The sequence below is a fragment of the Podarcis tiliguerta genome (genome assembly GCF_965153285.1).
Source record: "Podarcis tiliguerta genome assembly, chromosome: 17".
Lineage (NCBI taxonomy): Eukaryota > Metazoa > Chordata > Lepidosauria > Squamata > Lacertidae > Podarcis > Podarcis tiliguerta.
The window spans coordinates 29,967,873-29,991,658 of NC_139550.1; the positions used below are offsets into that span (position 1 = coordinate 29,967,873).

At 44.3% G+C, this 23,786-nt stretch overlaps 2 protein-coding genes and 2 long non-coding RNA genes across 14 annotated transcripts in view; 1 reads left to right on the forward strand and 3 right to left on the reverse strand.

Annotated features, from left to right (window-relative positions):
- Positions 1–3,346, reverse strand: part of DNM2 (dynamin 2) — a 60,938-nt gene extending 57,592 nt beyond the window's left edge. For 10 of the 11 annotated variants that reach the window (XM_083419755.1, XM_083419751.1, XM_083419754.1 and 7 more), the window contains exon 1: positions 3,032–3,345. In XM_083419755.1, coding sequence (XP_083275881.1) covers positions 3,032–3,192 — 161 coding nt within the window. In that variant the 5' untranslated portion in view covers positions 3,193–3,345. Of the gene's footprint in view, positions 1–3,031 lie in introns of all 11 variants that reach the window. The other variant, XM_083419756.1, reaches the window with a different exon arrangement.
- Positions 3,347–9,275: 5,929 nt separating this feature from the next.
- QTRT1 (queuine tRNA-ribosyltransferase catalytic subunit 1) lies at positions 9,276–21,434 on the forward strand. The gene is made up of 10 exons (XM_083420414.1): positions 9,276–9,544; positions 13,504–13,572; positions 14,220–14,358; positions 15,340–15,418; positions 16,236–16,351; positions 17,408–17,546; positions 18,104–18,179; positions 18,415–18,524; positions 20,774–20,858; positions 21,159–21,434. The coding sequence occupies exons 1-10, from the start codon at positions 9,326–9,328 to the stop codon at positions 21,309–21,311; spliced, it is 1,185 nt and encodes a 394-aa protein (XP_083276540.1). The 5' UTR covers positions 9,276–9,325; the 3' UTR covers positions 21,312–21,434.
- On the reverse strand, positions 11,919–13,497 carry LOC310668071. The gene is made up of 2 exons (XR_014506601.1): positions 12,374–13,497; positions 11,919–12,000 (listed from the first exon to the last, which is right to left on the reverse strand). It is a non-coding gene; the product is annotated as an uncharacterized lncRNA (long non-coding RNA).
- Positions 21,435–21,964: 530 nt separating the features above from the next.
- On the reverse strand, positions 21,965–22,910 carry LOC310667297. Its single transcript, XR_014506256.1, has 2 exons — positions 22,587–22,910; positions 21,965–22,487 (listed from the first exon to the last, which is right to left on the reverse strand). It is a non-coding gene; the product is annotated as an uncharacterized lncRNA (long non-coding RNA).
- Between the last annotated feature and the right edge of the window lie 876 nt (positions 22,911–23,786).

Genomic DNA, 23,786 nt, shown 5'->3' on the forward strand with positions numbered 1-23,786 from the left:
TGAAAAGCAGGTAAGAAACCCCAAGGCAGAAATTTTTTTAGCATAAGGTAGAATCCTCCAAGGTGTGAGACGGGTTATCTCTGGGTCCTCAGGTAGATACTGCACATTAAAATTAGTTGCAGGACAAAACAAATCACAGTCATTACTTTTGGTATCATCATATGAGAAGGTATATCTCATCTTATTTGTTACAGAAATGCTACTGAGCAAAAATATACATTATGATTTTGTACATAGAGCTATCAGTCACTAATATTTAATGCAAGCAAAACATGCATTATATGTTGGGCGGGGTAGCAAAGACAAGCGTAAAAAACTCTTTCTTAGCATAGGCTGCTCTGCTGCTTATCAGGGGTTAAAAGACTAGTTACAGGTAGGTAGCTGGGTTGGTCTGCCATAGTCGAACAAAATAAAAAAATTCCTTCCAGTAGCACCTTCGAGACCAACTAAGTTGGTCTATAAGGTGCTACTGGAAGGAATTTTTTTTATTTTGTTTCGACTAAAAGCAGACTGTCATTGTCACTGCTAATCCTCATGTACCATGGAAACATGTTTCAAGGATAGGTAAAAATGTCTAGAGTAGAATATTACATCACAATAGACCTGTTTGTGTTTTGTGGTACATTGAAAATGGTGTTGCTTGCTGCAACAGACTAACAAGTCTATTGCTTAGAAGTGATTTTGTTTAGATCATTTTGTGTAACAGACTGTCTGGCACAGTAGTCTATTTGACAGCACCATGCCATGCCACATCCATAGGGTGTGCAATCGGCAGTGGATTAATCAATGCTCAGGGACATGGAAGGAGGAATCAGCTGTCAAATAATTGTTTTTGATGACATGTTTTATTTTCCATCTTTCATTTTATGTTTTATGTTACAGATTACTCTGAGCCTTTAAGAAAAAGTGGTATATTGAGCAAAGTAATTCTGTTCTTCAAATAACTATCCTATCAAGACAGCTGTGAGACAGAGCTCAGGACAGAACATTTAACCCAAGTGGTACGGCTCTGTGCAACCTAAGGTACAGAGTATATGGCTTTGCTAAAATATATCCATTACATCTCAGTCCATAGCTGGCCTACTATGTAATGGCTTAGCTAGTAGTTAATAAGATATTGTGCATTTATTTCTGAAACTGTGGATCATTTTTATGTATCTTGCACACAAAAATAAGGAACAGCATTCATGTTCTGAATTCCAAATGTATTATGCAAGAGCAAAAGAGGGAATCTTGTTAGCTATGTGTAAAACTAAACAGCAGCAGAAAGCAAAAGTGTGGTCTGCAAGATTTATTACTAACAGTTCTTTATGGCACAAAAGCGCACAGGTAGAAGGCTGACATAATATTGTGTTACATCCTTATCTGTGAGACCATTACACAGAAAGCAGAAAGACAGGTGTAACCTCCCCCACCCTTGCAAGTCATAAGCTGTCTAGCAGCTTGAAATTTTTTACATTTAGCAATACCCCAAAGAAACCTGGAATCTGATGGGTTTTCATGCAAGAGGGGCTGATGGATGTTACAAACCAGGCAAAGATCTCCTAGGAAAGATGCCAAGTTGTAAATTTGTTGCTATTATTTTTAAAACTTATTTTATTATCTTGTATTTAGGTAACCAGCCCTCCGACCCTATGAAGGGCAGGTAAACAATAATAATAACGGCAACAAGAGCAGAATCACCAAGATTGTTCCACCCATTTCAAGTACCACCCTGCAGTTTAGTTTATTTTATTAAATTTATATACCACCTTCATCCAAAGATCACAGGGCAGTGTGTGTGTGTGTGTGTGCGTGTATTTTATATATATACAACATAGTAACAAAAGCTATACCTCCCACCCATAGTTTAAAAGGCCATAGATTGTTTAAATAGCAAGAGGCTTGGTAGAAGAAGAAAGTTTTTGCCCGGCACCTAAAATATGTAACAATGGTGCCAAGCAAGCTTCCTTGGAGAGATCATTCCATAAATGGGGAACCACTGCAAAAAAGACCCATTCTCATGTTGGAAGGCACACAAAGAACGGCCTCATGATTGCAGGGTACAGGTAGGTTCATGTGGGGAGAGGTGGTCCTTGAGGTATTGCATTCCTGAATCGTTTCAGGCTTCATAGGTCAAAACCAGCACTTTGAATTGGGAAACTAATTGGCAGCCGGTGCAGTTGGGCCAGGATCCATGTAATACGCTCAAACAGTCGTGCCCCGATGAGCAACCTGGCCGCCGAATTATGCACCAGCTAAAGTTTCCAGACAGTCTTCATTGGCAGCCCTACGTGGGACACATTGCAGTAATCTAACCTGGAGGTTACCACAGAATAGACGATAGAAGTTTGGCTATCCCTGTCCAGATCCAGGGGCACTGCTGGGCCTCCAGCCGAAGCTAATGGAAGCCACTGAGACCACCTGAGTCTCAAGCAACAGCAAAGGACCCACAATTACCCCCGAGCTGTGTACCTGCTCCTTCAGAGGGAGTGTAACCCCATCAAAAGCAGGCAATCTCCCCCATAGAGGTCACCGGAGCACAGGCGACTGAGTTTACCCGGGACAACCCGGAAAGGTGTGTGGGGCGGAGGGCGGCGCGAGGCCTCGCGGGTCCGACCCCTCCCCACACTCGCCCAGCAGAGAGTTGGGAGGCGAGAAGGCAGGTGGCCCACACGCCGGCCATGGCGCCAGTCGCAATGCCATTTTCCCGAGGGCCAGCCCCGCGCGCGACCCCTTTCGGCTCCATGGGGCAGAGAGGGGTCTCGGAGCGGGGAAGAGGCCCTTTCCCCCTTCGACCTCATCAGCGGAGAGGGGCTGGTTTTTGGCGGGCGAGCGGCGGCGGCTGTTCCCGGGCCGAGGCCGCCTCTACGGCAGCAGCGAGCTGAGGAGAGCGCGAGCCCGGCATTCTCGGAACTCATTTCCGCAAACTGCGCCGCGCGCCGCCGGTCTGCCTGAGGGAGCCTCCCTTGCGCAGTTTGCGTTTCCCTAGCTTCCTCCCCGCAAAGCCCCCCTCCCCCCACACGCACGATTCACTGACTGACTGACTGACCGGCCGACGAAGTTCTCGAGGACGGAGCTCTTGCCCGCGCTCTGGCCGCCCACCACGGCGATCTGCGGCAGGTCGAGGTGGCAGCTCTGCCCGATAGAGCTGAAGGCGTCCTGCAGCTTGTTCACCAGCGGGATGAGCTCCTCCATTCCTCGGTTGCCCATAGCAACGGCCTAAGGTGGGAGGGGGACAGCTCCCCTCCTCCTCCCCCCGGCGCGCGCACCTCCCCGCTTCCTCTCACAACCCCAGGCAACAACCACCAAAACTTCCCCCCTCGGATTCTCCTCATCCGGCCTCGGCGAGGCGACGCCCCGCCCCGCCCTATTTCTGCCGGCCGCTGCCGGCTATTGCTCGGAGGGGTTGTCACTCATCGGTCAGGACCAATAAGAAAAGCAAAACCGTCCGCCCGCGGGCAGTGGTAGGGGCAGCGTTGGCCCGCTCCGCCCATTTCCGGTCGGCGTTCTAACTGGTAGCCTTCCCTGTCATTCGGCGCCCGCCTCTGCTCTCCTCACAACCAATGGAGACCTGAGGAGCTCGGTCCCCGCCCCGCAGCTTATTAGTTGCTTTTTTTTTCTTTTTCTTTTTAATGGTCATGTTTCCTGTCCATCACGAAAAGAAACGAATAAGCTGTCAAAAGAACCGGGCCACCCGCCTCACTACATTCGCTTTTTATTGGCCAGTGTTTGCGTCACACACTGTGAATAAGCCAATCGCTCCAGTAAAGAGAACTTTTCTTCTTCCTTTTTAAGGGGCATGAACAATGAGGTGAAATGTGTATTTTTCTGCCTCGGTCCTTCTTTCGCCGCTAAACAGTTCTTGGTCCCTGCTCGTATTCATTCATTTCGTAAAATGTATATACAGCTTGAGTGAAGAAAACCTCAAAAGCGGATAAAACAATAAAGCCAGGGGGGAAATGTTTTACAGCCACACTTAAAAACATAGAAAAATTAAAATATTAAAACAGATCGAAAGTTACCTCAGCTTTCTCTTACCTCTACAGAAATCGCAGATCCCCAAATCTTTTTCACACCTTACAGGGGGAAATGATTTTACCTGGCAGACATTCTTCTACCTTTCTGGTGGCTGCAGCTGAGGAGGGGATCTTGGGAGGAATTTGCGCATTTTCATTTACAATACTTTTTTTAAAAAAACAAAACCAGAATTTTCCAGATCTTTTCTTTTTTAAAAAAGTATTCTTGTCAATTCAAAATATCCTGTGATTCAGAAAGTTTCCACTCAGCTATGAGCATTATAGGCTGCAACATTGTAGAACCTTACAAGAGAATAATCAGATTCAGTACAATTCTATTCTTATTTACTTAGTAGTAAATTCCAATGTATTGCTATTGCTACATATTTATTTGCCCCATGTTGGGCAAAGGATTCCTGCATTGCAGGGGGTTGGACTAGATGGACCCCCCGGGTTCCTTCCAACTCTACAATTTTTGCTTCTATGTATACCAGGCGTGTCCAACTCCCAAGGGTCTGCAATCTACTCCCACTATAAAAAAAAACTGGCAGTGATCTACCCAAAGTTGTTGGGCTTTTTGGGGGGTGGAGATCAACCAGGATCACGCGGTCGACAGGGATCGACCAGGGACACCCCGAGATCGACCAGTAGATCATGATCAACTGGTTGTACATGGCTGATATATACCCTAACACCTATTTAAAAACATGCAGATAATTACAATAAAAACAGTGTGGCACCAGGGAGTAGGCCTTACTCCCATGTTAGTGTGCATAGGATTGTACTGTCACACTCAAGTGCTATAGGCACCAGGAAGTGAGTACTGTGATCAATACTTGATGGCAGCAGGGATGGGGAATAAGATCAAGAGTTCCAAAAAGTGCAGTGCTTTCAGTCCTCATGAGCTGTCACAGGTTCAGGACCAGGAAAGCATTCCCATCCAGTTGCACTTTAACCCTTATGTGTTCCTATGCAACTTGCCCCTGACATAATTTGTTTTATTTTAGTACTGCAAATTTTGTAACATATTAAAAGTCAGTTTAAAACTGTACAATTCTTACTACAAGTTATCTCAAAATTGCTACTAAACAGTTTCGATTTTTTGCTGTTATTTTACATTTCTCCCCGATACAAATACTTGTTCTTTAAAAAAAGTAACATTACCTAATATCACTATTACCTATTACCTATTACCTATTATCACTCTGCCTTCATATAGTCACAAGAATCCAATTATCCACAACCTCTGAATTCTCACTACAGGAGTTTAATTTATTCTGTCTGCACCTGCTGTAGGCATATCAGCATTCTAAGGGTTTTTTTTTTCATATATATTTTACCGTTCTACAGATCTCTGTCGTTTCTCTACACCAGTGGTTCCCAATTAGGGGTCCAGGGACATATGCAATTATATTGGGGCGGCTTCTATCCCCAGGATAACAGGTCTTTTTGCTGCACAATATAGAGGAGAGGAGCAAGGTGTATGTACACTTTTTAATAGCTGTGGTTGTAACAATGGTATTGAGATATATGGTCTGCTTCTTAAACATTTCCCCATTAAAAGTTGTGAGTTATCACCACCCTGGCCACCCACCAATATCCTACAGTGCCTTCATGAGACGTTACAATTGAATATTTTCAAAATAATGCACTCCACAGCTGCACCACAGCATGGGGTGGAGGGTAGTGGGATAAAAATATTAAAAGTATGTACTCTGTGGTACCTAACAATTGCATGGCAGCACAACTATTCATCTTTGCTTCTGCATTTATGCATTTTGCAACGAGTCATGCTGATGGCCACAAAATGGAGAATCAGGAATGAGACTGATGGATCCAAGAAGCCACTTCTACCTGTGAAAGGTTACAGTAAAAGATAGCAAACTTGCAAAAATTGAGACATTTTATGACAGTGATACTACAGTGAAGCTACAAAGTACGTAGTACAAGCAGTAGTACATAGCTCAATAACAAAATGTGTATCATCATCACCTTAAAAAAAAACATTCATGAAAAAACACAGAACAAACAGGTACAAAAAATGGGGCTGGTGTGGTATGTGGAACATGTGGAACATATGCATTCTAGTAATGGCTGCAACATCTCAAGCAGATTTGTTCAGATTCCTCTTTACAGTATAACATATTATGAACTGGGAAAAGAATGGACCTGATACAGTGCGAGCAAAGTCCATTTCTTTGCAAGCATTCTGAAATTTAATGAGCAGATGAAAGGGTGCGGTTACTTGCTCTCTTGTAAAAACCCCATATAAATATAGTTCTACTGTGTTCAGTTACTGATTTACTTGTGACAACCTGAGGCAAAAGCATTCGCATATTATCATTATCGCATATCATTTATCATAATCAACCACAAGAAGAATATTTCTCTTTAAACTCAGACAACTCCATTCCCAGTTTCTGTGACAATCTTTTGCAAGTATCACAAGGCATGTGTTTTTGTTTCTTTGATTGTTTCTTTGTTTCTAAAAGTTTGACATCCAATACATGGCAGCACAAAAAGCCTTCAAGCTGAGCATACATTTCTGGCAAATCAAGAGGTTTCCAAGCTTTATTTTATATTGTTCTGTGTTGACTCTTGGGCAGGGTGCTAAGTGGCCTGAATGCAACCAAGACATTGTGCAAGGAGGACAATTTCTGCCTGCATAATAGAAACTCCCCAGTCACTGGGCACCGCCCACACCCACCAAATCTGCCACAAAGTGGGGATGACCCCAGAGCTGATTTGGGGCGTGATGCACGGGTGGGATAAATTCCCCTGCACTAGTGGAAGTTGGCACACTTGCACAGTTATGTTGTTGGATACAGCTGAGTCATTATTCCCTTCTTATTTTCCATTACGTACACTTACCAAGCAGCCCTATATGCCAATTATAATGGGAGTGGAGATACATAGCTGCTATGCAGATGGAACAGCTACCATATGTATTTCCCACTCGGCCAAGGTGGGTGGGAGAGAGAGAAGAGAAACACATGACACAGAAGTAGTAATACTGAAAAACAAACAAGCAAAAAACACATAATAGTCACAGAGAAGGGGGGGGGGAGTGTTTGATTCTTAAAGATCTCTGTTAATGTTCAAAGACCACAGGGCCGTTCACCACCACCACCACCATTAACAACAGCAAAATGAGAAGACAAAATACATCATAAAACAACACAACAAACCAATAACCCCACCCCCTGACACCATTCCAAGTTTTTGAAAACCAATACTGTACTGTATTACCACAACATCTGCATAACATTTGACGTACTTTTGTGCACTTTGCTAAAAATTTACCCTCTCCAAAACATTGGGTGAAATCGGTGTTCTTATGTTAAAGCAGCAATGAAATGGATAGCAGAGCAGTTCACTTTCCGTGAAATGGATGTTTTGTTATTTGGGCTTAGCCAGCCTCTGCCTGATATTCAGTTTCATGGGGAAATAACTTGTCTTTTAGCCTCACCTGTCTCCCTTGTGTGGAATAAAGGCTCTGTCACAGTAGTAAATTTTGTACAGTGGTACCTCGCAAGATGAAAGAGTTTTTTGTTTTTTGAGTTGCTTCGCAAGATGAATTTCCCTATGGGCTTGCTTCGCAAGACGATAATGTCTTGCGCCTTTTTCTTAAAACCGTCAATGCATTCCTATGGGAAACCGTCAATGCATTTCCTATGGGAAACCGTGCTTCGCAAGACGAAAAATTCACAAGACGAAAAAACTCGCGGAACGAATTAATTTCGTCTTGCGAGGCACCACTGTAATTGGTCACAGCCCCACAGCAGCCATTTTGTGACTACTGTTGCCTGCATAGCAGCAATGTTGTGGTGCTGCCTACAATACTTTCTCAAGATTTTAGATGTTCCCACTGTTCAGAAAAGTTTGGGGGGCCCTATTCTACATGTCACTTTCACAAGGTCACTCAGATGGTTGGATTCTTATAAATCAGGGGTGGTGACCTCAGGGCTGGTGAGTGGGGAATGTGGCCCTTCATGCCTCTACTTGGCCCTTGGGACTCTTCCCAGGCACACCTCTCACCAGTCCTGCTTTACACTCTTCTCAAGTGATTTCCCTCCTGTCTGAAATGTAACTCTGAATGCCTCTTGCTTGCCTAGATGAAAAACTGTTCATACAGAAAATGATAATAATAGAAAATTATTATTATTATTATTATTATTATTATGGGGGGCACACTCTTAGTTGGATGGCTTGTGTGCTCTATTTTCCAGTTCTCTCTTTGAAGAGCTGTTCAGTTTAAGTCTGGTTTAAAGGTAAAGAAGCTTATGCAAGGAGAGCGGAGGCCTTGAAACTGCCCATCACCGGCAGCTAGATGGCAGACTGAGCAGGAATTTAAGTTTCCCATATGTCCTCTTTTTCCAGGACATATCCTCTTTTTCATGCGTATATAAAATGAGAGTTGTCATAGCGATCCATAGTTAAAAGTAGAAGTTGGCAAATCTGTCCTCTTTCTTGCAGTTCAAAATATAAGCCAACTGTTCACATCTCCCTCCGCATTAGTGAGATGTAGAGTATTTCCATGTAAATTACAGTAATGTATCAATATGCGTAAATAAGCAAATTTTATGCAAATTGATTGATTGATTCTATTTCTGTACCGCTTTTCATGCAAATGAATCACAAATCGGCTTACAAATTTTCATCCTCTTTTGTCATATTTGAAAGGGCTGGTGCTGTTGTGTTTTCATTGTAATTCTTTGTATGGTAGTAGAAACCCAGTCAAATGGGTGGGGAATAAATAATGAAATTATTATTAGTATTATTATTGATTATGCATATATTACTTAACATATAATATAATTAATAAAATCAATTAACTAATAATATAATTTAATAGATTACAAATATATTATACTGTATGTTTTAAGCGTTTATTATTATAACTATAATAAGACACACACACATATACTGTACATTCTATGTTATTAGCGAATCTTATTTTTGTTCCTCTTATTTATATACCAAAAATCTTTGCCAATCTAAAGATATCAATCGGGCCTGTTCGTTGTTGTTTTTTGCTGCCACTGGTTCCTACAGACTCGCCTCCGCAGTTATCCACCTCTAACCTCTGAGTTTTCGTATCTCTAGGGGCATTAATGCAGGCGCGGCCAATAACGTTCCGGCGTCAAGGGGCGGGCGCTGCGAAGAGTCCAATGAACAGCGTCGGGCCCCTCAGAAACTAGAGCCTTTGTATCCCTAGACGTCGGGGTACGTAGAAGGGTTACAAACCCATCCTTTAGCCCCGCCCCTCAAAACGCCGCGTCACATAACAGGCCGCGTTGGCGCGGGAAGAGGGCGGCTCGGTTGCCATGGCGGCGGCGACGGCCTTGTCTCTGCGCGTGGTGGCGGAATGCGGGCGAAGCAAGGCCCGCGCGTGCGAGCTGCGGCTGCCGCACGGCTCCGTCAATTGCCCGGTCTTCATGCCAGTCGGTACTCAGGGAACCATGAAGGGCCTCACCGCTACGCAGCTGGACGCGCTCGGGTGCCGCCTGTGCTTGGGGAACACCTACCATCTGGGCATGCGCCCCGTGAGTAAGACGACCCCCCCCCCCTCAACATCCCCCTCCCAAAACCTTGACTTGCCATTTATTTCTACTAGAGACGGTGGGGACGTTTCCTACTCTCAGTGGAATTCTCTCTCCCCCCCCCCCATCCTATTTTCAGGGGGGAAGAAACCCAACATTCAGTTCAATTACAGTGATTGCAATATTTGGGGTTTTTTAATTTAAAAAATAGATACTTTTTATTATTTTTATTATTTATTATTTATTGAATTTATATACCTCCCTATACAGTGGTACCTCGGGTTACAGACGCTTCAGGTTTCAGACGTTTCAGGTTACAGACTCCGCTAACCCAGAAATAGTACCTCAGGTTAAGAACTTTGCTTCAGGATGAGAACAGAAATTGTGCTCCGGTGGCGCGGCAGCAGCAGGAGGCCCCATTAGCTAAAGTGGTGCTTCAGGTTAAGAACAGTTTCAGGTTAAGTACAGATCTCCAGAACGAATTAAGTACTTAACCCGAGGTACCACTGTACCCAGAGATCTCAGGGTGGCTCACAGAAAATATCACAATACAGTATATAAAATAAAAATAAAAACAGTAACCCAATAACACCCCCCTCCAAAAGAGCCACATTTTAAAAGGGTATAGGTTGTCCATCAGGTTAACCAAAGGCCTGGTTAAAAAGGAACGCTTTTGCCTGGCACCTAAAGGTGTATAATGAAAGGGCCATGCGAACTTCCCTGGGGAGAGCTTTCCACAGACGGGGAGCCACTGCAGAGAAGGCCCATTCTCGTGTTGCCACCCTCCAGACCTCTTGAGGTGGCACACGAAGGAGGGCCTCAGAAGATGATCTCAGGTTCTGGGTAGGTTCATATGGAAAGAGGCGGTCCTTCAGCTATTGTGGTCCTGAGCCGTTTATTAGAATTAGAGTTTCAAAACAAATATTTTGTAAGTGCATCAACAGAAAGACAACCACAACGCCGTAACAGTTGCTGATAACAGAGAATCATGGAATTGTAGAGTTGGAAGAGACCCCAAGGGTTCTCTATTTCAACCCCCTCAACGCAGGAATCTGAGCTTAATCATACAAGACAGGTACCAATCCAGTCTCTGCTTGAAAACCTCCAAAGAATGAGAGTCCACTACCCCCTGCGGGAGTCCGTTTCACTGTCTGTCAGAAAGTTCTCTCTGATGTTCAGTTCGAATCTCTTTTCTTATAATTTGAAACCATTGGTTTGGGTTCTAGCCTCCAGAGCAGAAGAAAACAAGCTTGCTCTATCTTCCATAGGACAGCCCTTTAGGCGGTTGAAGGTGATTTTCATAATTCCACTCGGTCTCCGCTAAACATACCGAGCTCCTTCAACCGATCCCCATAAGGCTTGGTTTCCACACCCTATTTATCATCTTGGTTGCCCTCCTTTGCATACATTCCAGCTTGTCAATATCCTTCTTAAACTGTGGCACCCAGAACTGGACTCAGTACTCCAGATGTAGTCTGGCGAAGGCAGAATAAAAAGGTAAAGGTACCCCTGCCCGTACGGGCCAGTCTTGACAGACTCTAGGGTTATGCGCCCATCTCACTCAAGAGGCCGGGAGCCAGCGCTGTCCGGAGACACATGGGGTCACGTAGGGTCACGTGGCCAGCATGACATCGCTGCTCTGGCAAGCCAGCACCAGCACAGCACACGGAAACGCTGTTTACCTTCCCGCTAGTAAGCGGTCCCTATTTATCTACTTTCACCCGGGGGTGCTTTCGAACTGCTAGGTTGGCAGGCGCTGGGACCGAACAACGGGAGCGCACCCCGCCGCGGGGATTCGAATCGCTGACCTTTCAATCTGCAAGCCCTAGGCGCTGAGGCTTTTAAGGTACTATTACTTCCCTTGATCGTGACACTATACTTCTGTTGATGAAGCCTTACAATAGCATTAGCTTTTTTCCCCTGCGGCGTTACACTGTTGACTCATGTTAAGCTTGTGTTCTGCTAAGACCCCTAGGTCCTTTCAGTACTGGCAAGCCACGTGTCCCCCATCTTATATTTGTGCAGCAGCTGGTTCTCGTTGCCTAAGTATAGAACCTTACATTTGTCACTATTGAAATTCATTTTATTAGTAGCTATTCTGTGCTGTTAAAGAAATGATTCGAATGGTGTAAGTTGATATGTAACAAAAGTTGAGGGTCAAATGAGGAGGAGGAGGATTTTGGTTGTGTTTCTTTCTGGACCGAGATGAATATTTAAAAAGTTACTTGTCCCAGAGGTTCACAGCTGCCAGAGGGAAAGGTGGATGTTTTTAAATCTGCAAATGTTTTTAAGTCTGCAAATTCCCACCAAACTGAACAGAGGAGCCTGGAAATTTTAAGTAGGTTGGCTATTCCTAAAGCCTGAGAGGTGTTTTCTTTTGGGGAAGTTTTTGGCTTCAAAATCCAAACCAGCCTTGTACATGCCCAACTTTGATTTGCAAAATTGATATAAGCATGGGACTATATTGCAGGGTAAGGGATGCGGGTGGCGCTGTGGGTAAAACCTCAGCGCCTAGGACTTGCCGATCGTATGGTCGGCGGTTCGAATCCCCGCGACGGGGTGAGCTCCCGTCGTTCGGTCCCAGCTCCTGCCCACCTAGCAGTTCGAAAGCACGTCAGTGCAAGTAGATAAATAGGTACGGCTTTATAGCGGGAAGATAAACGGCGTTTCCGTGTGCTGCGCTGCTGCCGGCTCGCCAGAGCAGCTTCATCACGCTGGCCACGTGACCCGGAAGTGTCTTCGGACAGCGCTGGCCCCCGGCCTCTTAAGCGAGATGGGCGCACAACCCTAGAGTCGGACACGACTGGCCCGTACGGGTAGGGGTACCTTTACCTATATTGCAGGGTTGTTGTTCTTTCCCCACAGCCTTGCAATAATGCATGAGCATTGGAAATCTGCATAGGTAGGGTTGTTTTTTAGATGTTTTAATTAAAATGTTTCACACAGAAGAATACTCGGATTAAAAAGAACATGAATTTTGTTTTCTACGGCTGCCTTTTATATGGGGACAGATGTGCTGGTGTCTAGCCACAGCTTAATTGAAATCTTTTATTTCTATGAGTAGTTATCATTTCTGTCCAGGAAGGTATTCCAAATTCAAAAATGGTTTTTATCTGAACCCAGAAAGCTGGTCAATAGAATCCAACAGAACTGTGAGATGCCCTCTCATTTTTTCTTATTTCTTTCTGTTAATCAGCGAACACAACGCTTCATTCAATACAGGAATAGCTCTGAGCTTGTCTTTCTCTTAGTATTAAGTAATCAGAGCCCCAAAGGACAAACCTTTTGAGTAAGCTTGGCCACAGTACCGGTTTTTAAGAAATCCACTACAGAGTACAGGCCTAAACTGAAGGATGTTTGCTGAGGTGGTTCCTGCTCTCCTTGGAAGCCAGGCAAGTGAGATTCCAGGGTTGGAACAAGTCAAAGGATACCCTTTTCTCAGCTCTCTTTTCAGATACTCCTTTTTCATACTTCAGCCAAAAGCAAAACAGAGAAGAAGGTCTCGCAGAACAAATGAGAAGGAAGATAATTAATATTTACATGGTATTTTAGGTTTTAAAAATACTTCACACACTTGGTCTTATTGTATTCTTTTGACAGCCCTGTTAGGTGATATCTACACATTGCAGATGGGTAGCTACGAAGAGAGAAAGAAAAGCAGATGTGAGATTCCAACCAAGCACTTTCTGATTCATGGTGTAGTCTGATAGCTAATGCATTGCAGCATCTCTTCTGTATTTTGGTTTGTTCTCCCCTGTGCCCTTTTGTTGGGAGCATCCTGCTCTGAATATTGCTGCAGGCACAGTGTCTGAATGTTAAGGGTCTGACCTTGTGCTGTTGCTGTTTTTAGCTTGGTCATATGCCAGATTATGAGAGGAAAGTTTCGGTGCCTGGCATCAGTGGTGGGGGTCTTTGGCACTAGCTATGTTAGGCACTGATTATAACCTTTTATTCTGCTCTAGGGACCAGAGCTTATCCAAAAAGCCAATGGGCTCCATGGCTTTATGAACTGGTCACGAAACCTGCTCACGGTGAGTATTGAAGGGACTAATTAAAGCACTTGCCACTGGAAAACCAACCATCGGCTGTTGGCAAAAATAAGAAGCCATGGCTTATGAGAGATGGCAGGAATCTAGACATTGTGGCAGCTGGGGCACATGTGTTACACAAACACTTGAAACACATGGGAGATTCTAGCTGCTCAGTTGAGTGTTAGTTTAGAACACAGCAAAGCAGATACACTTTCATTATGAAAATTTTCCATAACTGGAGAGATTGAGAGAAAAGGAATGTTCTTCACTTATTCATTCTTCTGGTGAGCAATATATCCTGCTGCCTGAGCTTCTTGTTGGGAGAAAGCAGTGACTCACTTTCTGCCACAGATTCTCTGTGTGGTTTTGCACAAATTGTTTTGAACTGTTCCCCTCACCAGGAATAGAAGTGAGTGTACCTGTTGCTGCTGGAGTGTTGAAAGGATGTGTTCAAACACAGAAGTTCAGAACACTAAATAGCTATAGCTGAAGCACAAAGGGTTTTTTCTTTAATCCATCCCAGTTCTTCTCAGGCCTTTGTAGTCAAATGAACGCTTCGCTCTTCTGGCAATTATGGGAGCAGAGCACCAGAACAGAATAATTTTGCTTATTTCAGGTCTGTTCATAGTGTCACTGTTTTCCTGCAGGACAGCGGTGGGTTCCAGATGGTCTCTCTGGTGGAGCTGTCTAAGGTGACAGAGGAGGGAGTATGCTTCCGTTCTCCTTATGATGGCAAGGAGATTCTGCTGACTCCAGAGAAATCCATTGAAATACAAAATGCTCTTGGTAACTATTCTGTCTTGCATAATGCCAACTGCTGAATTGACTGGTGCTTCATACCATGGACATTCTTCTCCTGCCACAGCTGTTTCCCTGCTTTGAAATTCCACATGGACATAGAACTTCAGAGGGAGGCAACCAGTTACTCTGGTGGTGACCCTTCTATTTGAGTTAATGGTGAATCTTCACTGAAGATCTCAAATGAGGCACCAATGAGATGAAAGCATTTTGTGAGCTGAGTAACTTTGGGGAATAATCCACAAAGGGCTATTAAAATTCACCTAAAGAGCCCAGAAATCAGAAATCCAGAAGTTGTAAATAATGAGATGATTCTGAGCACCTTCTTTAGCTCCATCCTGGCATTTACTACTGGGTGGAGGTCAGAAAGTGGAGCAGGGATCTAAAAAAAACCTATTATGGTTAACTTCATCCCAGTTCTATAGAACAGCACCATATCATATAAAGGGATTTTTTTTTAATCCTCGTGGGAGAGAGAGAGGCAGGCCGGCCTTTGAGTTAGCAAAATGTAGAGCCGCTTGCATTGATTTTCAGAATTTTAACATCTACTTAAGACTTTTCTGAAATAGAAGTAGATGAAAAAAGATCCTAAATTCCTGAATTATTTTTAAATTCATTGAATTAAATAACCAATTTGTATACAATTGGGTTTCCTTTAAAAAAGGACCTTAGTTTCTTTGAGTATTAAGAAGTGTTTGAGTTTACAGTATTACATAATTTTCACTAATATCTTAGAGATGCCTGCCTCTGCCAGTGTTAACTGAGGTGAGCTTGCTTATTTTTAGTAAAAGTACAGTGGGACAGCCGGCTGGACAATTGGCTCTATGCTACTTCTGTGTTAAATATTTTAATTAGCCTTTAGGACAAAAATTGAGAGAATGTCTTGTTTTAAATAAATAAATTTGAAATCTGTGGTGTGGACTGATCTCATCTGCTTTTGCTGACATACATTGCATTTTTCTTCCTTAGGCTCTGACATCATGATGCAGTTAGATGATGTGGTCAGCAGCACAGTTAGCGGCCCCCGGGTAGAAGAAGCCATGCTCAGGTTTGCTTTGTGTGTGTTGTGTTGATCTGCCTTTTGATCCCAACTCGGCTTCTCTGTGCCATTGACTTCTCTGGTCCTTACTCACACAGTCTTTTGGCCCGCCTTGCTTTTCTGGGCATGGAATCTTTGTTTACTACCAGTGAAGCATCTCAATTCTGTATGTTAAGCATGAGCAGGTAAAATTAGACAAATGTCATATGGCTGTAAAAGCTTTGTGTTAAACGCAAACTTCATTCTGCGCAGGTAGAAGTCATCTGAGTTAATGCCAAATTTGTGCTAGGTTAAGCCCTGTATCCCTCCCTCACCCCAAAAAATCAACTACTGCACATATCCAAGGATAAGACTACAAGTCCGGATTGTGGGATTTCAAGTCAGCATGGCTCAATGCCTCTCTGCTGAGCTGCCAACTTGGAGTACATGCTTGAGGGGTAGTAAGAAACATTGAGCTGTGGTGCCTCCTCTGGAATGACTAATGCTGGAAGTTACATTTGCAACTCCCCGAGTAACATAATGTGTGACTGTGGAATGATGATAATAATAATAAATTTTTATTTATACCCCACCCTCCCCGACCAGAGCAAGGCTCAGGGCGGCTAACACCAGTAAAATTACAATGAAAACAAAATGGGGGGGGGGGGATCAATTTAAAACACAATTTAAAATGCGGCCTCATTTTAATAGTAGCCCATAGATCAAAACCATAAGGGTCGGGAAACATAAGGGTCAGACTGAGTCCAAACCAAAGGCCAGGCGGAACAGCTCTGTCTTGCAGGCCCTGCGGAAAGATGTCAATGACCAGGAGATCTGTCTGTTGCAGGTCCATTCGCTGGCTGGACAGATGTATTGCTGCACATACCAAGCCTGGCCAGCAGAATTTATTTGCTATTATCCAGGGTGGACTGGATCCTTCTCTCCGATCTAAGTGTCTGGAAGGTAAATTCTTTTTTTTTGTATGGGCTTTGTCCACAAGCAACTTCTGGTCCCAGTTTGAAGCTATTCATATTTGGGGGCACGACCAAAGAGAGTTTTGCTGAAATTCATATCCGCAGGGAGCCTCATGAGGGCAGTCCCCTTCTGTTGATCTCAGTTTCCCAGCCCTGAAGTTTTTCAGTTTCTGGCCACTAGTCTACCAATTCAATTTGCAAAGCTTCAGTCACTGATTGCTAAAGTTGCAAACCAGAGTTGCAGACATTAATTGATCGGCTAATTTGGTAAAGTTTCATTCGCAGTGGTGAATATTTTACCCAGAGAGATTGTAAATTCATGACAAAATTGCTCACATGCTTGTTTAGGCTATTTTGGTTCTGGTGTGGTGTTAACAATAAGAAATGGAAGAGGAAATATTAAATATGGCCTTTCCTCCTAAGAATGATCAGTTGCTTTGTTTATAAAAGCCTAAAAAGACACCAGGGGCATTGCAGAAGGGTTCTTATGTAGTATTCCTTATTCCTATTATAACTTACGTCATTCTAGGAGCCTCAGGCTAGGATAATTTTCTACAAATACAACAATTCCAAGAACTGTTTTTATACTTCCGTCATGCATTTGGAAAAGGAAGAAGATAGTGTATTTGTGGCTTATTTCCCAAGCCGAGAATCTACTATATATTTTGGAAAGTTGTTCGTCTGTTCCCTGTACATTTGGGTACCTTCTCAGACATTGTAACTTGATTTTGCATCATGGTCTTGAGACCAAGGAACAGGTTTTTGTCTATGTTTCGATATAATTGGAGACCATTTTGAATCAAGATGGTGAATTGAACTTTTAAAAACGGTACAAAATTCCTGAGCAGCACTGGGTTCAAGATTGCTAGTAAATAAATAATACATTCACATCAACAACTGTGGAGGGGGTGGTCTGTTGGCATTCTTGTCTTGAGTTTCCTTAGGCTGATGCTTCCCTAGAAGTAGAAGTTCACAGTTCTTACAGCTATCTCCCTTTCCCCCTTCTCTCTCTGCCTGTTTCTCTCTTCCCCTCCCTATCGGCTAGAAATGACTAAACGAGACGTGCCGGGCTTTGCCATTGGGGGCCTGAGTGGTGGTGAGGCCAAAGATCACTTCTGGAGGATGGTAGATCTCAGTACGAATCATCTCCCCAGGAACAAACCTCGCTATCTCATGGGAGTGGGGTAGGAGCAAATGACACACTTCAGGCAAAGCATATTGGTGCCTGGGACATCATTGTCCTTTAGACTCCAGCAGGAACATGTCAAAATGGATTGCTGCTGGTAATGTGACCAGCTAGAAGAAACGACCAATTAACATGCGTCTGAATGATGCACAGTTGCATTCATGGCTCCAAACCGGAAAGTGATCCACAAACATCACTAAACACGTCACTAAAAGGGTGGAACGGGGGTGGGGGCGCTTATACGTGCTCTGCCAACATGCTGGGAACCGATCCCCTTTGTAAAATGGTTGTTGCCTGTACTATATTCTCAAACCATTACAACCATCCCTCTTTCTCCTCCTTCAACCAGAATGACTTGGCCGTTTCAAGTCAGTCCCCTTGGCAGTTGTGCTCACCCTGACAATTTCTGGGCACAAGCTTACCACGAAAATGTTCCCATCTCTGCCATTAGAAGGCTGAGCATTCTTGATTGGCCCAGGCTGTGTCATAGACAGTGGGTGGGTACACTTGCAGCATCTTCATCACCTGATGTGCCTCTTTCCGTTTCTCATGAAGTTATGCTACTGACCTGGTGGTGTGTGTGGCTCTGGGCTGCGATATGTTTGATTGTGTCTTCCCTACGAGGACTGCAGTAAGTAGCTGTGTCGGCTGTGGGGGAAACCGGTAGTGGGCCCACTGGCGAGGGGGTGGGGGAGGAGGAGGGCCACTTCACCACACGGTGGAAGAACATATAACCTGGGGTGGGAGCACTATTCAAAGCAGTGAAGTGTTTTGAAACCCCCACTAAACCTGGAAAGACTGATGAGTGCTGTTTGTGTTCCCCTGAATCTCCTGGCTGCTGACATCTTTTCACTTTCAACTTCCAGCGCTTTGGTTCAGCCTTGGTCCCCTGGGGCTCCCTGCAGCTGAAGAACAAGCAATATGTCAAGGATTTTCGGCCCATTGATGAGAACTGTGATTGCCCCACATGCCAGAGGTTGGTGAGCTTTGGGGATGGTGGTTGTTTTTTTAAAAAACTCACAGATTTGCCCTTTGCAAAGACAGATTCCTTAGCTGGAAGGCAGACCATTTTTCATCTATTGCTGAGGACCTGAGGTGGAGTCAGGGAAGCAGAGTCGTAGAAAAGATATCTGTTCTGCAGCTTTCTTGCTGAGTTTTGTCAGTGCAACTCTGAGCAGAGCAGTCATCCTCAGGCATTGGGTTGACAGGGATGGGAGGAATGGGTGCGGGAATCACATTATATTGGCCCATGACCAGTTGTGTAAGTAAACCAGTACAGCCAATATAAGATTATATCACTTGGGAAGACAGGCGAACTAATGCCAGTTTACTGGAAGAAGCAAAGCTCACCAGCGTCAAAACAATGATTCTTCAACATCAACTTCATTGGACTGATCATGTTGTGTGAATGCCTGATTATCGTCTTCCAAAGCAATTACTCTATTCCAAACTTAACAATGGAAAGCTTAATGTTAGTGGTCAACAAAAGAGGTTTAAAGGCAGATCAAGGCACATCTTTAAAAATGTAGTATAAACACAAACAACTGGGAAACATTGGCCTGTGAGTGCTCCAATTAGAGAACAGCCTTTACCAAAGGTGTCATGGGCTTTGAAGACGTTCAAACTCAGGACAGAAGGGAGAAATGTGCTAAGAGGATGGCATGCTTGGCAAACCCTCACGATCAACTCCCACCCAGAAACCTATGTCCCCACTGTGGAAGGATGTGTGGATCCAGAATTGACCTCCACGGACTCACTGTTAAAACCCTGTTTATGGAAGACAATCTTGCTCGGCTACGAGTGATCGCCAAAGAATAAGAAGATACCTCCTCCGATACATTTTAAGAAGTTTATGTCAGATCCCTTTCATAGCATATACCCAAGATAATAGCATGGATCAATGACCTCTGGGCACACCTTAACCACCTTTTAGTGCTTTCAAAGAAGAAAATATTTGAGTATGGTATCTTCGTCTACTTCAGTGCTACTTAACTATGGAAAGAAAGAGAAGCAGTAGTTTTATTCCATGCTCATTCCTGAACACTTCCTGTATCATAGTAGTTGGGGGGATCAGATTAGATGCAGGGCAACTTAAGTTCAGATCCTCACTCAGCTAAAGGTAAAGGTAAAGGTACCCCTGCCCGTTCGGGCCAGTCTTGCCAGACTCTAGGGTTGTGCGCCCATCTCACTTAAGAGGCCGGGGGCCAGCGCTGTCCGAAGACACTTCCGGGTCACATGGCCATTGTGACAAGCTGCATCTGGCGAGCCAGCGCAGCACACGGAACGCCGTTTACCTTCCCGCTGGTAAGCGGTCCCTATTTATCTACTTGCACCCGAAGGTGCTTTCGAACTGCTAGGTTGGCAGGCGCTGGGACCGAGCAACGGGGGCGCACCCCGCCACGGGGATTCGAACCGCCGACCTTTCGATCGGCAAGTCCTAGGTGCTGAGGCTTTAACCCACAGCGCTCAGTTAATTGTGTTTCTTAGGCCACATCACAGGGAGGATAAAATGGCTTGGAGAAAATTGGGTAGACCATTCCTGAAGGAGACTGAATAGATAATCGGGCATAATTTGTCTATACCGTATAAGGCAGAGGCAGCCTAATTTCTATTAGTTGCTATGTTAGAATGATTTCAGAAGTCTCATATGAAGCTGATGGACTAGATACACTTTCATGAGACAAGGAGGCTCTGATTGTTCTCAGGGAGGTGAAGGTTGTCAGGGGAAGTGTGAACTGCTCCATTGCCTCTTTCAAAGGATCTTAACAAGGCTGAGCTAACATTCTCCGGGAGGCTTCTCACATCAAGGCCCTTTCTCATGAACTTCATGCTACACATATTTGTCTGTCTTTAAAGTACCGCACGCCTTTTATTGTTCTCTACCTAAGTGTTTCTTTGATTTCTCTCTGGCCTACTCCAATATTTACATGCCCCCACTTCTGATGAACTGCTGAATCCAGAAGTACTGTTCAACAATCTCCTTTGTAGACATCAAGGCTTTTATAGAACAAGGGATTGTGGGACCTAGGAAAACTATCTCCCTAGCACAAACTATCTCCCTAGCTTTTGTTGTCCTGTGGCAAAGTGGGTAGCTGTTAGCTTTTACTTTGGTAGGAAAGACATGGTGATTTTCTCTTATTCTTCCTAGCATTGGTGTGTAGATTACCTTCCTTAGGCTTTGGCTCACAAGAGCATTCTCTTGTTCCTTATTTTGTCTCTTGACAGGTACAGCCGAGCGTTCTTGAATGCTCTCTTCCGGAGTGACACAGCTGCCATGCACCATGTTACTGTGCATAATATTGCATACCAGGTTGGTCCATCTTGTGCACCTTTTGTAGCCTCAAGGCTTTCTTCTATTAGGCAGTAAAGCCTGGCACCATTTGTAGGTGGTGGGAAAGATTCTCTAAGACGCTGGGAAAACTGATGAATTAGGCTGTTGGGTAGCTCTTCAGTCTCGTGAGTTTACAATGTCATCATCGTCGTTGTACGTTTTCCCCTGTTGATTGTGGTTGGGCCTTCCATGTGACTAGTTGCGCCCACATTTACATGCATGGTGTTTGAAGCGCATCTGCTAAAGAGATGGCATCTCTGTCTTTCCCCCTCTTTTCAGCTGAACCTGATGCATTCAATCCGGGAGAGTATCATTGAACAGAGGTTCCCACAGTTTGTTCAGGACTTTATGAAGACCATGTATGGCAACATCAGCAGCTACCCACAGTGGGCCATAGATGCCCTGGCCTCTGTTGGAATTATCCTGGAGTGAGAGGGATACTATTGTTCTGCCAGCGTCACCGAGCAAGCAAAATCCAACTTGGAGCCCAGCACCTGTGAACCAGCATGTGTCCCCTGGATCCAGGTCTCTCAATGATTGGTTGCCTTACTTGCATAGCTGTGCCAGTTTTCTTCCCAGAACAGTGCTCTAGGTGTTTGCAGCACTAAATACCTCTTTCTATTCAAGGAGTGCTTGGGAAGAATCAGAGGAGCTGATGGTTTTTATTGCAATGGTCATTCATCAGTGCAGAGTCTTCATGGTTAAACTGGAGCTACCTTGAAAGTTGCTTATTTTTGTACAGTGGTGCCTCGCAAGACGAAAAGAATCCGTTCCGTGAGTCTCTTCGTCTAGCGGTTTTTTCGTCTTGCGAAGCAAGCCCATTAGCGGATTAGCGCTATTAGCGGTTTAGCGGCTATTAAAGGCTTAAGGGATTAGCGGATTAGCTGCTAAAAGGCTATTAGCAGCTTAGTGCCTTAGAAAAAGGGGGTGGGGAGCGAAAAAAAACCCCCAGGAATCTCAAGACATTTTCGTCTTGCAAAGCAAGCCCATAGAGAAATTCGTCCTGCGAAGCACCTCCAAAACAGAAAACCCTTTCGTCTAGCGGGTTTTCCGTCTTGCGAGGCATTCGTCTTGCGGGGCACCACTGTATTTTTAGTACGTGAAAAATCCTATTTTTTATTTGCATTTTTATATGATTTCTCTGAACCGAAAAAAATATGTTTGTGGAGCTGGCAGATTGAGCAGAGCTGTCCACATTATGCAGATTCTTGGAGAAGCAATTCCTGTTCTGTGCCCAAATAAAAGTCTGCAACTGAAAACTGCGTGCATCCTTAAAGTTTTTATTCTCTGTTTGTAGGTGCTTGTTTGTTTGTTTGACAAGGAACAGTACAGAATCAAGGGAGAGGATACGTGGGGCAAAAGGGGAGGAGCATAATTAAGTCAGTGTGGTGTAGTGGTTAGGTTAGAAAGTCAGGTTGGGCCTGGGATGCCAGGGTTTATATCCTCACTCAGCCATGAAGATCACTGGGTGACCTTGGGCCAGTCACAATCAAGTCATCGGGGCTGGGATTTCTCATTAGTTCCTCAGTTTCAGGTATTATCTCCTCTTCCTAGACTGATGGAGCTGGAACTTGACAAGGTTGGGTAGCCTTGCTTGTGCAGGCACTTCTGAAAGTCCAAGTGTGGTGCTATTAATACCTTGCCCCCAGTTTTTCAAATTTTAATCACAGGTGATTTAGGCCATGCTATTATTTAAAGCTGCTTTACCTGGGGACATACTCTGCCATCAGCTGTGCTTTGGGGCCTTAATTGTGTCAGAAGCTTGATCATTCTTCGTTTCTTTCCTCCACGTTTTTGTACAACCCCAAAATCCGGGTCTCCCTGTTTTGAAAATTGAAGGCAGCTGGATGATTGTGTTAATTCAACTCAATTTTGTTGTTGTGACCATCGTGGTCATTTCGACCATAACTAAAAAAGAAAAATACATACTATCCATACTATACAGAGAGGGCATAGATACACCTTTAAAAGACAGTGTTAACCAATTTATACATATACCATAATTTTACATGTGTAAGACAACCTTTTTTCCTGAACTTTTCGTAATAAATTGAGAGTCGTCTTATACACGGGTTAATATGCTAAGTAAGTGGTGCCGGTGCTGCAGTGGAAGCAGGGAAATGTCGGAGAGGAGGCTGCGGCTGCTTACTCTTCCCGGCTTAGGAAGAGTATTTGGTGAGTGCCGGTATGTGGTGTATTATGGCACCCGTTCCGTCAGCCACAGTGGGGGATCCTCCAAAAGCTGCTCAACAGCTCAGCGAACTTACAAAAGAAGCTCAACAACTATTGAGGACTCCCAAAAATAGGGGTCTTCTTATAGATGGGGTCTTGTTATACACGGAAAAATACGGTATATCTTAAAATACAAACGTCAGTTACTTTATTTCATTGCCGACCATCTCTTTACAGTCCACCATATTATCTTTAATGAACATTCTTCTCAGTTTTGGGGCAGCCACCACAAATCTTGCCATGTTATTTGCCACAAATATATCAAAGTCAAACAGCAGGGTGACTTGTGTACAAATGAGACATTAGCAGTCAGGTTATCGCCCATTTAATGGTAGTGATTAACATCTTGTCTATGCCAGGAGGTTGATGTGGTCCCATGCCAGCCTGCGTAGTGAAACAGCCTGCATTGGGCAGTATATTTTTGGGGTGCTCTTCTAGGATAGCAAATAGCTAATTATTGTCAAGGGGCTAGTATTGGCTTATCACAGTGGTGGGAAGTGAAACACCATTTGCATTTCCTGCTTAGCCTCCAAATATTCCTGGGTCATTCAGCCAAGGCACCTTTTGGAGCAGCTCTATTGTTTGCCTTGTGGCTCAGCTTATAAGTGAGTGTGGAGCCAGTGTGGTGTAGTGGTTAAGAGCGGTAGTCTCGTAATCTGGGGAACCGGGTTCGCG

Coding starts and splice junctions, on each gene's coding strand:
- QTRT1 (XM_083420414.1), top strand. CDS start 9,326: ATGGCGGCGGCGACGGCCTTGTCTCTGCGCGTGGTGGCGGAATGCGGG. Junction 14,359..15,339: donor TGAAATACAAAATGCTCTTG/GTAACTATTCTG, acceptor TTTCTTCCTTAG/GCTCTGACATCATGATGCAG. Junction 18,525..20,773: donor GATTGCCCCACATGCCAGAG/GTTGGTGAGCTT, acceptor GTCTCTTGACAG/GTACAGCCGAGCGTTCTTGA.